This window comes from Ictalurus punctatus, chromosome 3 (genome assembly GCF_001660625.3).
Source record: "Ictalurus punctatus breed USDA103 chromosome 3, Coco_2.0, whole genome shotgun sequence".
Classification (NCBI taxonomy): Eukaryota; Metazoa; Chordata; class Actinopteri; order Siluriformes; family Ictaluridae; genus Ictalurus; species Ictalurus punctatus.
In genome coordinates, this window is record NC_030418.2 from 35,448,875 (window position 1) to 35,465,423 (window position 16,549).

At 37.5% G+C, this 16,549-nt stretch overlaps 2 protein-coding genes across 2 annotated transcripts; one reads left to right on the forward strand and one right to left on the reverse strand.

The window, feature by feature from the left end:
- The first annotated feature begins 317 nt into the window (after nucleotides 1-317).
- On the forward strand, nucleotides 318-7,869 carry aip (aryl hydrocarbon receptor interacting protein). The gene is made up of 7 exons (XM_053679915.1): nucleotides 318-448; nucleotides 4,107-4,289; nucleotides 4,535-4,723; nucleotides 4,952-5,128; nucleotides 5,942-6,083; nucleotides 6,486-6,715; nucleotides 6,889-7,869. The coding sequence occupies exons 1-7, from the start codon at nucleotides 350-352 to the stop codon at nucleotides 6,892-6,894; spliced, it is 1,026 nt and encodes a 341-aa protein (XP_053535890.1). The 5' UTR covers nucleotides 318-349; the 3' UTR covers nucleotides 6,895-7,869.
- A 2,119-nt stretch (nucleotides 7,870-9,988) lies between these two features.
- On the reverse strand, nucleotides 9,989-14,892 carry cdk2ap2 (cyclin-dependent kinase 2 associated protein 2). The gene is made up of 4 exons (XM_047153635.2): nucleotides 14,211-14,892; nucleotides 13,316-13,407; nucleotides 12,736-12,856; nucleotides 9,989-10,233 (listed from the first exon to the last, which is right to left on the reverse strand). The coding sequence occupies exons 1-4, from the start codon at nucleotides 14,263-14,265 to the stop codon at nucleotides 10,166-10,168; spliced, it is 336 nt and encodes a 111-aa protein (XP_047009591.1). The 5' UTR covers nucleotides 14,266-14,892; the 3' UTR covers nucleotides 9,989-10,165.
- Between the last annotated feature and the right edge of the window lie 1,657 nt (nucleotides 14,893-16,549).

Sequence of the window (16,549 nt, forward strand, 5' to 3'; positions counted from 1 at the left end):
AGAGTATACTTTTGATGTCCACAAATTAAATTATACACTAAACTCTATACTCTAAAACAAAAATCATAAGAATATAATCAAAATACACCAAGTGTCAGAATATAATACCACATCTACATGCAAACTGTGTAAACTCCTCACCGTAAACAACGCTTCCGGGCGTCGCAGCGACGATCTGACCCGAACGAGTCCGATTTCTGCCGAGCACGTGGCGAATATCCGCCCTCTTTCCCGAGCGCTCCCCGAAGATGAACGATCATTGCCGATCTTTCCCGATCCCTGCTCGCGGACTATAGACTATAGCGCCCCCTGTGGTCGGCTCGACAGCTAACATTTTCTACCACCGAGAATGGAGGAACTTGCTCTGAAGCTCAGCGCGGATGGCATCCAGAAAAAGGTGCTTTGTCCTGGTAAAGGGGAAATCCCGGCCTATATGGATGGCACGAAGGTAAAAACATATAATCGTACAATATTTAGAGGAAATTTTAAAATAATTCAAGGGTTTCATTCGTAAGTGTTCTTAATACTTACCAGCTAGAAAGCTAACCGGCTAAATAACCTAGCTAGCTGCGCCTAGCCTTGCTAACCGTCCTGTTTACATGCAAACTTTCGGTAGAAAATAGCTTTGATTCTTTTCTCATGAAAGTTTTGCGTGTTATTATGTTGGAGATGTATTAAATCCTAAGATCAACAAGTTAGCAGTGCTGCTGTTGAATGTTGGCTAGATAGGCATCAGATGCTGGTACCCACAGCCTTATATCTTGTTTTTGGAGATTTTCTCCATGTCTTCATTTTATTTTTATTTGTAGTTATGTGCATTTTATAATGTTACTTATCTGCTTATGATTTTTTTAATATATATATATATATATATATATATATATATATATATATATATATATATATATATATATATATATCCTGGGGAAAATATGCACTGTTTCATGTAGATAGGAGCAGAATAATTCTCAAGTCCGGTCATGTGTGTTATCTGAATATAGTATATAAAATAAAATAAAATAAAATAAAATAATTAGCTGGTTATTAGGATGTAATCCTAATCAGTACTAACACACACACACACAGGGCATTATGATTCACTCACTGGATCTTTTTTTTATTATTGCAATGTTTTGAACAGTGAACATATACAGGGACAATAACATATCAATGACATCAAATATTCTAATAAAGAAAAATAAAAGAAGAAAAGAGAAAGCAGGAAGAAGTTCACGTCTGTAAACAAGTACAAAGAGCTACAATTTATTCAAAGAATAGATTTAAGGCTTTAAAATAGTTTACAGTTTGTTTGTTTTTCCTGCTTTGTTATTTCTGGTTTCTTTTACGTCTTTCTGTTTTAACACGAGTAACGATGGGGTTTTTTCACTCCCCTGTTTACATTTGTGGAAAAATCATTTTCCATATATAATGAGTAAATTCACAATATACCAAATTTCTAACTCGGCGGTATTATCGTAAAAAACCCACCCTTTTCTTTGAGTTGTAATTCAACGTTAGTACTGTTTTTAACACACACACACACACACGCACAAACAAAGAGCCCGATCACGCCAAAATAGTTTTGTGTAAATACAATCATAAAATAAATTTACAATACTCTCATTTCCCTCTTCACAGAAGCAAAGCTTTGCAAATACCTGCAGTTTTACAGGATAAATACGACCAACAACCTTAAATGATTTCCCTCATTTTATTGGTGATACAAAAGCGTCTGGAGATTTTAAAAGGTCTCGTTCCGATCTTGAAATTGTGATCTCCAAAATTCAGTGATGAAAGGAACAGTGGAAATTGGGCAGCTTGTTCTGATATTAATTATTATTATTACATTATTTGTTGTCTTTTACGTTTATATCTTCCAGTTTAAGACTAAGATCTAAGTGTGGCTTTTCATCTATATTATTTCCTAGCAATTTCATAAGCTCTGAGGGAATGGCATCGATTACCATTATACACCATTTACACATCATACACATCATATAAGATTCTGAATGAGTGAGTAAATGAGCGTCACTGTTCAAAAGTTGTGAAACCAACAAAAATATTTCCCTTAAACTGAAAAGATTTATTTTGGTGTATAATGTTGTTTATTATTCCAATTTAAGCATTTGTGAGGGGAGAAATTGTGTTCGTATACAATCCTCCACGAGAACACTGCCTGCTTATGAAAATTGGAAAGTTTTATGGTAAGCTCGTTAATATTAAAATTACAATTAAGGAGAAATTCAATACCACGTACTTTTAAAAAAAAAATATGTTGGGGGATATAATTAAATAAGATAAAAATTTATCTTTGGAACAAATATAGTTTTATATCCATTTAATTTTAACTATAGTATTAGATATTTCAAAATCAGATACATTTAGCTCACCTCGGTTAAGCCAATTACAAAGTGTTTTTTTTTTGTTTTTTTTTTAAATCAGATAATGTTTATCAAATAAAATGATATATACGTTTATTTATCTCATTAATGATACGTTTTGGAATGTCTGTGGCCATCGCGGTGTAAACTAGTCTAGATAACCCTTCAGATTTTGATGATAAATCTCTCCTGTTTAAAGAGAAGTCTCTCATTAACCCTATGTTGATTTCCTTTTGAATTGTATTAGTGAATGGGGTTTAATTAAGATTTATTCTTTCTTTTTAATCTTAATATTTTAATTCCTAAATAGGAAAAATGGTCTTTAATTGAAATGCCACAGAATTCTGACAAGTTACTGGGTCTTTCTTTTAATGCAAATAATTCACATTTTTAAATATTTATAGACATTAAAACCCCAGACACTAAATAGATTTCATTAAGACAATTTTAATTCCTTTTACATTTTTATCTATTGATTTTTTTTTTTTAAAGAAAAATCGCAGTATCATCTGTTAATTGGGAACATTTAATGACATCATTGGCCAACGGAATACTTTGAAACGGGTTGATTTTAATATGAAGATACATTACTTGCGTAACCAATAAAAATAATAGAGGAGATAGTGGATGTCCTTGTGTGACACCTCTATCTATATCGAGTCTAGGAGTGGTCCCAAAAGGTTGTTTAACAGAACTATTGCAATTCTTGTATAACGTTCGCACTGTGCAGATAAAGTTGTTGCCAAAACCAAAGAAATCAAGAACTTCAAATAAAAAATTGTGGTTTACAGTATCGAAAGCTTTATAATAATCTATAAAGAGAATGTGACTATCATCGTTTACAAGAAAACCGTAATCAATCAAATCTCATATTAATCGAATATTATTGCCAGAATATCTTCCTCATCTGAAGACAGATTGATTCATGATTTACTTTAGTCGATTTGCAAAGATATGTGAAAGTAATTTGCTATCATTATTGACTAAAGTTACAGGCCTCCAATTATCTGTACTCACTGGATCTTTTACTGAATCACTTTAGTGGTGATGTGTCATTTGAAAATGATTCACCTCTCTGAACCGTTTTTGTTTTTAATGAACTCTCACATATGAGCCGTTTCGTAGGTATTTCCATGGAAACGTAAGATTTTATGAAATATTCTAAGCCATAGTTAGGGCAAGATGAACAATCTGTGGTGAAAATATCAGACGTTTTATCCGGTGAGCCGTTTGGGAGCCGACTCATAGAGTCGACTAATGTTGGTGAACTGAGTCAAATGATCTGACTCACTGAAAAGAGCCAGAATCCTTTATGGTTACTTAGCTTAATCTCATGATCGAACAGTGAGAGAAAGCTAATGTTACAGTAAATTTATTGTAAGAATTTTTTTTAAAAACCTATCAAAAAATGTCACAATTATTGGCACCCCTGGATTTAGTACTTTTTTCCTTTTTCAACAGCACTGAATCTTCTGCTTTAATGCATTACCAAGGGGGCCAATAATTCCGAAGCTGACTCTATATGGTCCATAAAACATGTCTTATGTGTATTTTTACTTTTGATGTCTATGGAGGTTCAGCTTCATCAAAACAAGCTGATTTATTTGCAGCCATGGAATAAAAATGAGGTGGTCATGGCTGGTCCTGGTGTTATGTGATACAGGATGGAGTGTAGTGGATTACAGGTGTGTGTGTGTGTGTGTGTGTGTGTGTGTGTTATTGCAGGTGAAGTTTCATTACCGCAGCAGCCTGTGTGACGGTACGGTGCTGGACGACTCCAGGAGGATGGGAGGGCAGAGTAAACCCATGGAGCTCATCCTGGGGAAGAAGTTCAAGCTGCCGGTGTGGGAGCGTGTGGTCAGCACCATGAGAACGGGCGAGATCGCCGAGTTCACCTGCGACGTCAAGGTTCGTGGTGCGACGTGATGCGAAATGCACACTAAAGAGATAAAGGTTTTGTCTTTTAGGTTATAATAATAATAATAATAATAATAATAATAATAATAATAATAATAATAAAGGGTTGCGAATCTGTTCAAGGTTGTGAGATAAAGTTTTGTACCTGTGAATACCGTGCCTGTGGTGAAATATCACGGACCCTGTTTTTAGCTGTTTATTTGTACCTTCTTGTCCCTCGGGATGTTCTCCTCCAGCACACGGCTCTGTACCCACTGGTGTCTCAGTCTCTGAGGAACATCAGCGTGGGTAAAGACCCCCTGGAGGGACAGAGGCACTGCTGCGGCATCGCCCAGGTCCACTCTCACCACTCACATGGACACAAAGACCTGGAACGGCTCCAGGCCAACCCTCAGCCCCTCGTCTTCACCATGGAGCTCCTTGAGGTGTGTGTGGGGTTTAAAGTGTGGTAAGGATGTATGAGTAGGTAGATGGATAAAGACTTTGTGGAATGTTCCGGAGGCTCTACATAGATCTCTAACAGAACAGCACCATGTTTTATGTGTATATATATACATATATATATATATATATATATATATATATATATATATATATATATATATATATATATATATATATATAAATATAAAATGTGTGTGTGTGTGTTTCAGGTTTTGCTTCCAGGCTCGTTTGCTTTGGAGACGTGGGCGATGACGGATGAGGAGAAGCTGGCCGCCGTGCCGCAGATCCACGAAGAAGGAAACGCGCTCTTCAAGAATGGAGACATAGAGGGAGCCGCCGAAAAATACTACAACGCCATCGCCTGCCTGAAGAACCTCCAGATGAAGGTAGAACCTACACGGTGTGTGCGGGGGAGAAAGAGAGAGAGAGATTAAAAGACACCAAAAGAGAAAGATAGAAGACCGAGAGAGACTGAGATGCGATAGAGAGAGAGAAAGATGGGGAGAAATTCATCTCCGAGCTGCACACGCTCAGAAACCAGATAGTGCTCTGATCACATCTCTCTGCACAGTCGTACTGCTTACTTACTCCGTTTCTCATTTACCTCACCGTCTTATTTCATGGCATTCATGTACATAATTATCCTAACCTTTATACAGTTTTCCTACACGCACCGCGCATTCTGTCACTATTTATATATATATATATATATTTTTTTTTTTTACCTGTTTTTGTAATTTTTTCTACTTTTTATTCTATTTTATTATCATTCCTATTATCATTTTTATTTTATTACATTATTATTGTTTTTAAATTTCTCCTCTCTTATCTATATGGATGTTTTTGCAGTATTGTATGTAAACAGTCAGGCCAGTAAAGTTCTGTAAACTGAACTGAATTTTGAGAGAGAGAGAGAGAGAGGAAACACTAACCCCACATAGCACGCAGTGAAGTGTGTGATAAAGTTCATGTATGAGGAGATGAATATAAAACCGTGTCGTTCAGCTCCTCTGTACTTCAGCACAGTTACACTCCGGTTTCCTCCTCCCAGTCAATCACTGTATAGAATACTGATATATTATTCAACTGGAATAACAGCATTATTCAGCCTGATATTAACATTAAGCATCATCTTAAATCGTAACGTTAGTGTGTAAAGTTTGCCGTGTGTGTGTGAGTGTGTGTGTGTGTGTGTTTAGGAGCAGCCAGGTGATAAGCCGTGGATTAAGTTGGATCTGATGATCACGCCGCTGCTGCTGAACTACTGTCAGTGTAAACTGATGCAGGGTCAGTACTACGAGGTGCTGGACCACTGCTCCTCTCTGCTCAACAAGTACGAAGGTGAGAGGTTCACACACACACATTATATATATATATATATATATATATATATATATATAAAACATACACATATATATCCATCTATATATATTTCAGACTCTGCATCCCTTACCCCTTCCCCCACCATCTCGTTCACTCTCTCTCATCCCTTACCCCCTCCCCTGTTCACTCTCTCATCCCTTACCCCCTCCCCCACTCTCTCGTTCACTCTCATCCCTTACCCCTTTCTCCATCCTTTACCCCCTCCCCCACTCTCTCTCGTTCACTCTCGTTCACTCTCTCTCCATCCCTTACCCCCTCCCCCACTCTCTCGTTCACTCTCTCCATCCCTTACCCCCTCCCCCCACTCTCTCATTCACTCTCCCACTCTTCCCCTCTCTCTTTTACTCCCCCACCCTGCAGATAACGTGAAGGCATACTTCAAGCGAGGAAAAGCTCACGCGGCCGTCTGGAACGAAGCCGAAGCCCGATCTGATTTCGAGAAGGTGCTGAAGCTGGACCCTTCTCTGGCACCGGCCGTGGCCAGAGAGATCCGAGCGATGGAGGAGCGCATCCGAGAGAAGGAAAAAGAGGAGAAAGGGCGCTACAAAAACCTCTTCATGTCCAACAGCACTTCACCAGCAGCTACTATGGCAAGTCACAGCGGCACGCTTCCTTCATTTCTCATGCGCTTGAGTTCTACAAAGAACATTACCTCCAGCCTCTTGAGCAGTTCTGCCTCCTGTTGGTGATCTTCAGAAAGGTGTGTTATAGATGTAAGGAATAAAACAGTTACAGTGAAATAATCACCCGTGTTCTGTTTCAGACCTGAAGCCGGCGTGGACGCTTTCTTTAGTGACTCCTGAAGAGACGCTTCATTACAGAGACGCTGTAACACCTGAGCACATGAACTCTTCACCATTTCAACATGAGCAGCTTCCTTATTTTATTTCCCTCACATACACACACACCAGTCCTCATTAACACCCTCACACTATTACAACCCAAAAAATAAATCTCTGCAGTGTAACTAGGGCTGTGTCCCAAACGCTAAAGTTCTTACAAGGCAGCATGATGAAGGAAACAGTGTTACACCATGTCAGGGACACTAGATGTGACCTCTAGCGTTTGGGACACACCCTACACCTGAGGTGCGGTGTTAATCCGAAGGAACACACCTTTACTTTTGCACAAAATGTCTAGGAACGACGCGTCAGATGGTGGTGAAATTAAGGGACCCGGAAATGGGACACGCCCCCCCCTTGAGAGACAATCAGTTATAAAGTCCTCTAGCGCCTTGTCATTCTTTCGGTAGTAATCCTGTGTATCTTTCATGTTAGCTTCTCTTTGTAATTATTCTCGTCTTTACATGTACATGTGTATCGTTTCTTTTCACTGTGTAAACCATCACACGTGAATTTACACAGAAGACGTTCACGTGTCGTATATCGTCCTGGAAGTAGACACACGCCTGAAGTCGGGGTGGAACGTACACTCGGATATTTTTGTCAATATAGAATTATTACCAAATAAAAAAAAGTCATCGCTCTTAAAAACATTTATAATTGTTACACTACACTTACTGTTTTTTAAAAAATATATATACACATATATATTCGTTCCAACTTCTTAGCAAAGATAAATATCACAAAACGTGTTTTGTCGTGAAAACGTTACCTGTAAAACTAATAAGGTTGTATGATTTTTCCCACCCCGGCTGTGTGTTTGTTTATGCCTTATATATCACTGTACAAGACAACGCTGCATTTATGTTCTAACAAAAGCCAAATAAATCATTGTTATCGTCTTGCTGCGTGATGAAGTTCCTCCTGATTCATTCGGATGCGTCTCTCTGTAAATCTGCAGATAAAACGTTCCTGTAAACTTCTGAATTCATCATCAATAAAGATCAGTGAGAACGTTCCAGAAGCAGCCGTGCAAGCCCAAGCCATGACGCTACCTCCACCATGTTCCACAGATGAGCTCGTATGTTCTGGATCATGAGCAGATCCGTTCTTTCTCCACACTTTGGTCTTTCCATCACTTTGGTAGAGGTTCATCTCGGTTCCAGAACTTTTGTGGCTCGTCTCTGTTTTTCTTTGTGAATTCCAGTCTGATTTTCTGATTCTCGCTGCTGATGCTGTCTGCATCTCGTGGTATGAACTCTATATCCCTGCTCTCGAAGTCTTCTTCCAGCGCCGGATCGTGACACCTTCACCCTGCCCTGTGGAGGATGTCGGTGATGTCACTGACTGGTGTTTTTGGGTTCTTTCTTCACAGTTCTCACAATGTTTCTATTCATCAGCTGTTGTTTTCCTTGGCCGACCCGCTCCATGTCTGGTTGTTAGTACAGCAGTGGTTTCTTGTATTGGCTTTACCCAGTGTTTGTGCAATGCGTCGGATAGATTTTCCCTCTTTTCTCAGCTTCAAAATGGCTCGCTTTTCTCCCAGAGACAGCTCTCTGCTCTTCATGTTGGTTTATCCTTTTTAACAACAAATCCAGTCTTCACAGGCAAAACCTAGTGTTCAAACCAAGAGTAGACATTCAGAGCCATTAATTGTTTAAATAATCACTCTAACAGGACACACCTGGGCAACAAGAAACATCCGTCAGTCACGGGTTCAAATATTTGTGATCACTGGAAAAACGGGTGGGTGCAAACAGTGTTCCAGGTTGTTTAACACAGATGTAAATATGAGGAAATAAAAGCTGAAAGTCCGATCCATCGTCACCTATTGATCTTTTGATCTCAAACCCAAATGTATTCAGTGTGTAGTGGAAACAAAAGAATTGGCCTTACTTTTCTAGGAGACTGTGCCATTTTATCGTTCCTGTAAATTCAGGCAAAGATAAGAACTTAGTAAAAGTTTTAGCCGGAGTATTCAGCAAGAAGAATATTAATGACCCGTCAAAATATCGCAAACTTCAACTGTTCGGGAGCGGAAAGAGTCATCTCTACGTACTGAGCCGAGTCAAATGAACTGACTCGCTGAAAATAGCTTCACTTCACATAACTGCAATGTAACAGTTTCTATACAACGCAGAGAGTTTTGCACAACAGTAAAAACGCTAACAGGTCAATCTCCACAAACCTAGCGATAATTTATTTTAATTTTATTTACTTATTCAGTTGGTCAATTTATATAACACCCGAGGTCACTATAATTTTGTGCTACACAAAATAAATTATTAATAAACAAAATACTGATATTTAACGACAAACCAATCAGGAAATGGAAATATAATATATTTGCTATGATTTAAAAATCTACTGAGGCCCTGAACTGCAAGGTGGATTATTTTTTCAATCGTTATTTTGACTTGAGTTGTTAAATAAGATTCTAAGTCAATACAAGTTCATTGAAAGTAATGACATACCGAATCAAAATAACTTCCTAACTATATATTATAGTTTTATAGCTGTATAACTAATATTCTTACAGAGTCTAAATACTGAGATACCGAGTCTAAATAACTCAATAAGTCAAAAAAGACTGCGTTAAAGTCAAAATAATTATGGCTTCGATTTCAGATGTGTCTGGTCAAGAAATTGTTTAAATTCCAACAAATAGGTGTAAGGAATATCCGTACCCAAATCATGTGGAGGTCATGTGATCTGTAACGCTGAACTAAAATTAATTTCAGATATTATCTATGTTTCAGCTCAAATCCTGTATGAGTAAACGTTAACATTAATTATACCATGGCAAAAAGAAAAAAATAATAATGAGCGTTATTTACAGTCAGATTCATAAAAATAAATAAAACTGAATGTGAGTGGGACTCAACATTCTTGCAACACATTTTGTTTTATTCTATTAATGTATTTTAATTTTCTGCTTCAAGCAGCATTTCTCAATAATATTTCATCCAGCTGAATATATAATGATCTCCAACGGCTAAAGTGCAGAGAGCAGAAACATGCTTTTGTTTAATTGCAAAACCAGATTTTTATTGGGTTTTTTTTTTGCATTTAAATACAGAACTGCAAAAAGTTTGAAATTACAAAAGTAATTATGTGGAACAGTGGTGTGTAAAAGTGTGTGTGTGTGAGAATAAGGTAGAGATGGAGAGACAGCGTATACAGAGAGGTGGATGTGTGTTATGTGCGAGCGCTGCGCTCAGTTTCAGCTAGACACTCTCTCACTAGAGCTCGGGCGTGGATGATTCCTGAAACAGAAACAAAAACAATCATTACATATTGTCTTCTCTCTCCGTCATATGATTGAGGGTGCCAATATTATTGGGGAGCATTTCTGGTCCTGATACGATGTCTGTCTGAGTCGGAACGTTGGATGACTCCAGATTTGAAGAAGCGTTACGCATCATTAATCCTATAATTCTGTTCCCCTGCCGAGCATAAACTCTACTGTGATTGATCAGGTGTTGATTAACGTTATAGTAGTGCTATAAAATAGTGCAGCTCTGTTACTATACTACTGTGCAACACTTTACTACACCGCACCATACTATATCTATAATACTACACTATATCTATAATACTACACCGCACCATACTATACCTATAATACTACACTATATCTATAATACTACACTATACCTATAATACTACACCGCACCATACTATATCTATAATACTACACTATATCTATAATACTACACTGCACCATACTATATCTATAATACTACACTATACCTATAATACTACACTATATCTATAATACTACACTATATCTACAATACTACACTATATCTATAATACTACACCGCACCATACTATACCTATAATACTACACTATATCTATAATACTACACTATACCTATAATACTACACCGCACCATACTATATCTATAATACTACACTATATCTATAATACTACACCGCACCATACTATATCTATAATACTACACTATACCTATAATACTACACTATATCTATAATACTACACTATATCTACAATACTACACTATATCTATAATACTACACCGCACCATACTATACCTATAATACTACACTATATCTATAATACTACACTATATCTATAATACTACACCGCACCATACTATATCTATAATACTACACTATATCTATAATACTACACCGCACCATACTATACCTATAATACTACACTATATCTATAATACTACACCGCACCATACTATATCTATAATACTACACTATATCTATAATACTACACCGCACCATACTATACCTATAATACTACACTATATCTGTAATACTACACCGCACCATACTATATCTATAATACTACACTATATCTATAATACTACACTATATCTATAATACTACACCGCACCATACTATACCTATAATACTACACTATATCTGTAATACTACACCGCACCATACTATATCTATAATACTACACCGCACCATACTATATCTATAATACTACACCGCACCATACTATATCTATAATACTACACTATATCTATAATACTACACCGCACCATACTATACCTATAATACACTATATCTATAATACTACACTGCACCATACTATATCTATAATACTACACCGCACCATACTATATCTATAATACTACACTATATCTATAATACTACACTGCACCATACTATATCTATAATACTACACTATATCTATAATACTACACCGCACCATACTATATCTATAATACTACACTATATCTATAATACTACACCGCACCATACTATATCTATAATACTACACTATATCTATAATACTACACCGCACCATACTATACCTATAATACTACACTATATCTATAATACTACACTATACCTATAATACTACACCGCACCATACTATATCTATAATACTACACTATATCTATAATACTACACCGCACCATACTATACCTATAATACTACACCGCACCATACTATATCTATAATACTACACTATATCTATAATACTACACCGCACCATACTATATCTATAATACTACACTATACCTATAATACTACACCGCACCATACTATATCTATAATACTACACTATATCTGTAATACTACACTATATCTATAATACTACACCGCACCATACTATATCTATAATACTACACTATACCTATAATACTACACCGCACCATACTATACCTATAATACTACACTATATCTGTAATACTACACTATATCTATAATACTACACCGCACCATACTATATCTATAATACTACACTATACCTATAATACTACACCGCACCATACTATACCTATAATACTACACTATATCTATAATACTACACCGCACCATACTATATCTATAATACTACACTATATCTATAATACTACACCGCACCATACTATATCTATAATACTACACTATATCTATAATACTACACCGCACCATACTATATCTATAATACTACACTATATCTGTAATACTACACTGCACTATAATGATATAATAAATATACAAGCTGCATTTCTTTGGTCTTATTAAACTCAAGAGAGGGCTGGTGAGGGAAAGACTGTTTATAGCTGCTGTAACACTGTTATTGTTAAATAGATTATATATAAATTGTAACTGTTGGTAAGCGGTATAAGAGGAATAAAGCACTTGGGGGACGTGCTGTTAGAGGAAAACAATAAACTGTGGTGTGATAACAGTAACTACGCTTCATCACACCAGGCCAGCACTCGGTGTTTTACAACAGCATGACACTGTGTGTGTGTGTGTATATGTGTACAGTGTTAACGTGGTACCTCTCTTCAGTCTCTCCATGGCACTTTTACTGCCGGCGTACGTGGGCCTGATTTCTCGACTCATCTCCTCTATAACGGACAGCAGCTCGCTGTAGGTGGAGCCCTGAGACACTTTCACTGGCTGAGATTTAAAAACAAAACCACATCAAGCAGAGCCACTTCTGAAAAGTTCTCCATTACGTTTCAGCTCTTTATTCAAACTAAACATGTATTTAGAGAATAAATGACAAACCACACTGCGAACAGCAATGTAGCAGTGTTGCATTATAATAAATAAATGTATTCACGGTCTACAAAAACTTTACATTTAATAAAAATATATTATATATTCAACATGGAAAAGGGGAACATTCTACAATTTCACATCAGCTGATTCCAGTCAATTTAAATCCGTGTACATGTTTTAAATAAATAAATACATCATGATCTCAGAACAGCGTATTGTGCATTATAAAGTATCGTGATGATATTATATCAACACATCGCTCAGCCCTAATTGCTACCTTTTAGGATCCTGTCAGCCTTTTTGTTTTTATGATATCCATATCTTATTGCACTCATACGGGAGATTTTCCCAAACCTGTACGAAGCCCATGGACGGCGGACCGAAGTCGCTGAACGCTGGTCTGAAGGTGGAGGCCGAGGGCAGAGACGGAGACGAGCCGCATGACCCTGAGACAAAGAAATTCAGGAGCATTGAAAACGACCTTCAGACATTTTTATTAACAGCTTGGACAGTCAGACGCACTTAGATTCGTAAACCAACGAGCAGGAGACGCACATCGTAGCACATGAAAGAGGAGAAATATCAGGCCTCATTTACAGAGTTGGATACGAACAGATTTATTCCGAAATAATATTCCTGGATTCTGATTGGCCGGGAGATGTTGATTCATTTCCTACAACAGCAGCGCTGATGGTCGATTACGGCACATAATTCTGAGCCATCATCACGAAGCGGCTCGGCAGAAACCTGCATGTAGATTTTAGATCTCTAACGAAGCATCCAGAGACGACAGCGGCGTGAAAAAACCCCACAAAGACGTCCCCAAGACGAGACGAGGAAGACACCTCGAGACTCAAAAGAGACAGACCTTATTGAGCATGAGGGGACATGAAGAAGAGTCCTGGGACGCCGTTTATGATTACAGCAGCAGCTCTGACGTACAGATCTACAGAATCCAGGTGAGATGAAACACTGAAGGAAGCGCGAGTGTTGGGTTCGAGGTGGTTTTTGGGGGAAGTGTGAGTGTGAGCGGTGTGCAGACAGTGATTCAGGATGAGGAAGAGCATCAGGATGAATCAGATGTCTGATGGTTGTTATGTCTATTATTACTACTACCTTGATTTGATTTGACCTGACTGTATGGTGCCATGATGACAGACTGCCTTTAAAAAGTTCCACTTCAACCTCACATCAATCTATAAAACCTTTCTATGAACCTGCTGAAGGTGTAGGAATGAGAGGAGCTCACCTGGAGGTGTGTGATTGGAGCCTGCAGGTGCTGGAGCGATGGGTTTATAACTCATACTGAACTCACTGAACTGCTCCGTTTTGTATAATCAAGTTTTAAAGGGGAGGAGGGGTGGGAGGAGTGCAACACACACACACACACACACACACACACACACACACACACACTTAACCCTGAGTATTGTACAGAAACTCACAATAACACTGAAACACAGCTCTTTAACTATCCTGTCCTTCTCCTAGACACAAATATACGACCTTGTCATTTACTTAAATTTATACTAACTCCAAAAGCTAATGAAAGTGCTAGCTATGCTAAGCTAAGCTAAGCTAAGCTAAACTATGCTAAGCTAGGCTAAGCTAGGCAAGGCTAGGCTAAGCTAAGCGCTATGCTATCCCCCTTTACTGAACAAAGCCACTAGCAAACCGCTAACACCGATTCTACCAACTATCTTTATTTACACCTACGGTTATTAACTCTAGTTTTTAAACGTTTCTACAAACAGAAATGATGTTCGCCTTTATAACAAAAGTCTGGAAAATAATAATGTTTCTAAAACAAACAAACAAACAAACAAACAGACAAACAAATAAACAAGGAAGCACACGGAATAACGAACAGAGGAAAAGAAAGCCGGAGCTAGGGTCAAAAAGCCGAAAATGGCAAACCACAGGAAGTCGCTCGCGCGTACATGCTTGTGGGGGGGGAAGGGGACGTGACGTCATGACGCAGCGTGTGGGTGCGTACGTGCGTACGTCTTATTTCCGTGGTTTGGGTGTTTTAGTTTGTTTTGAGGTTTAAACGTTTTGATCATTTTTATTATTTAATTTGTTTGTTTACTTTTTATGATCGGTTAATATTAAAACAATAACAATAGTAATAATACTGACAAAAGCGTTTTAAAAGAAATGCAAGGTTTCTAGTATTAAGTCGTAATGTTTCAAGAAAAAAGTCATAATACAGTCACTGAGCACTTTATTAGGAACACCTGTACACGTTCTGGTGGAGGTGGTGTGGTGGTGTGGGGCATGTTTTCTTGCCACACTTTGGGCCATGATTGATTAATACTGATCAATCATGGCGACAGCCTGTTTGAGTATTGCTGCTGACCGTGTGCATCCCTTCAAGGTGACAATTTACCATCTAATAATGGCTGGTTCCAGCATGATAACGTACCATGTCACTGAGCAGAAGGTGTCTCAAACTGGTTTCACGAACATCACGATGAGCTCAGTGTTCTTCAGGGGCCTTCCCGGTCACCGTACCTGAATCCAGTAGACCACCTGTGGGATGTGGTAGAACGGGAGATTCGCAGCATGAAAGTGCACCTGAAACATCTGTAGGAACTGCGTGATGCCATCATGTCAACATGGAGCAGAATCTCAAAGGCATGTTTCCAATATCTTGTGGAATCCATGACATGAAGAATTGAGGGTGTTTTGAGAGCAAAGGGAGGCCCTACCCAGTATTAGTATAGTGTTCCTAATAATATGACAGGATGGTGCATATCAGAGCTACAAAAATCTAAACATTATTACTTTATTCTCAACATGTTACACTTTTTTCCTCTTAATATTTGTCCTTAAAAGTTTTTAAATAGTGGCCCTAAAATGATATTTAATTAAAAGGTCATATAAATGTTAAATAAATAAATGTGTCATAAATTCAGACCAGTACCATGTAATATCTTATTTGCTGTGTAATATATTTTATATGAATAATTTAGTAATAAAATATATCTTTTGTTTCAGCTCTTTATGGTAAATAAAGGTCATATAATAATAGACGTTTGAGTGAAATCACTTTTAAACAAATAACAAACGTCTTTTCTTTTCATTCCCCATTGTAACTATTATGCTGAGATTGTTATCTTCATCTTCATTTTATTTACACTCCGGTTGTTTTATCAGTTCCATGTATCATACCAGACACTTTGTAAGTGTATAATTACTGCTTGTAAAATGTATTGGCATCCCTCCACACCATGCATCAGTGGAACGTGAGCCCCGGTGAGCAGTGTTTACTCTAAAAGGTTTCTCAGAGTAAGTGTAGAAAGCTTCCACTAATACTTATCCTGTTACGCTGATCTCATCCTGAATATTTCATGAAAGCACACAGAACATGAGACTTTCATTAGAGAACCTAATGCAGATGAAAACCCCTCACTGATTGAATCTGTATGGGGAAAAATAGATTGAAACTTATTATTATTATTATTATTATTATTATTATTATTATTATTTTATTTTATTTTACAAAAGCTGGGTGTTCTTTTACAACAAAAACTCCACTTTAAAATAATCCTGGTGGCTGTCTCACTTCACAACATGAATAAGGGT

Bases quoted from the DNA above. Each gene is read 5' to 3' on its own strand.
- cdk2ap2 (XM_047153635.2), bottom strand. From the start codon at position 14,265: ATGAGTTATAAACCCATCGCTCCAGCACCTGCAGGCTCCAATCACACA. The intron at 13,408-14,210 runs GTGAGCTCCTCT...TCTTTGTCTCAG, and splicing joins CTCCAATCACACACCTCCAG to GGTCATGCGGCTCGTCTCCG. The intron at 10,234-12,735 runs GTACCACGTTAA...TTTCTGTTTCAG, and splicing joins CATGGAGAGACTGAAGAGAG to GAATCATCCACGCCCGAGCT.
- aip (XM_053679915.1), top strand. From the start codon at position 350: ATGGAGGAACTTGCTCTGAAGCTCAGCGCGGATGGCATCCAGAAAAAG. The intron at 4,724-4,951 runs GTGTGTGTGGGG...TGTGTGTTTCAG, and splicing joins TCACCATGGAGCTCCTTGAG to GTTTTGCTTCCAGGCTCGTT. The intron at 6,084-6,485 runs GTGAGAGGTTCA...CCCACCCTGCAG, and splicing joins TCTGCTCAACAAGTACGAAG to ATAACGTGAAGGCATACTTC.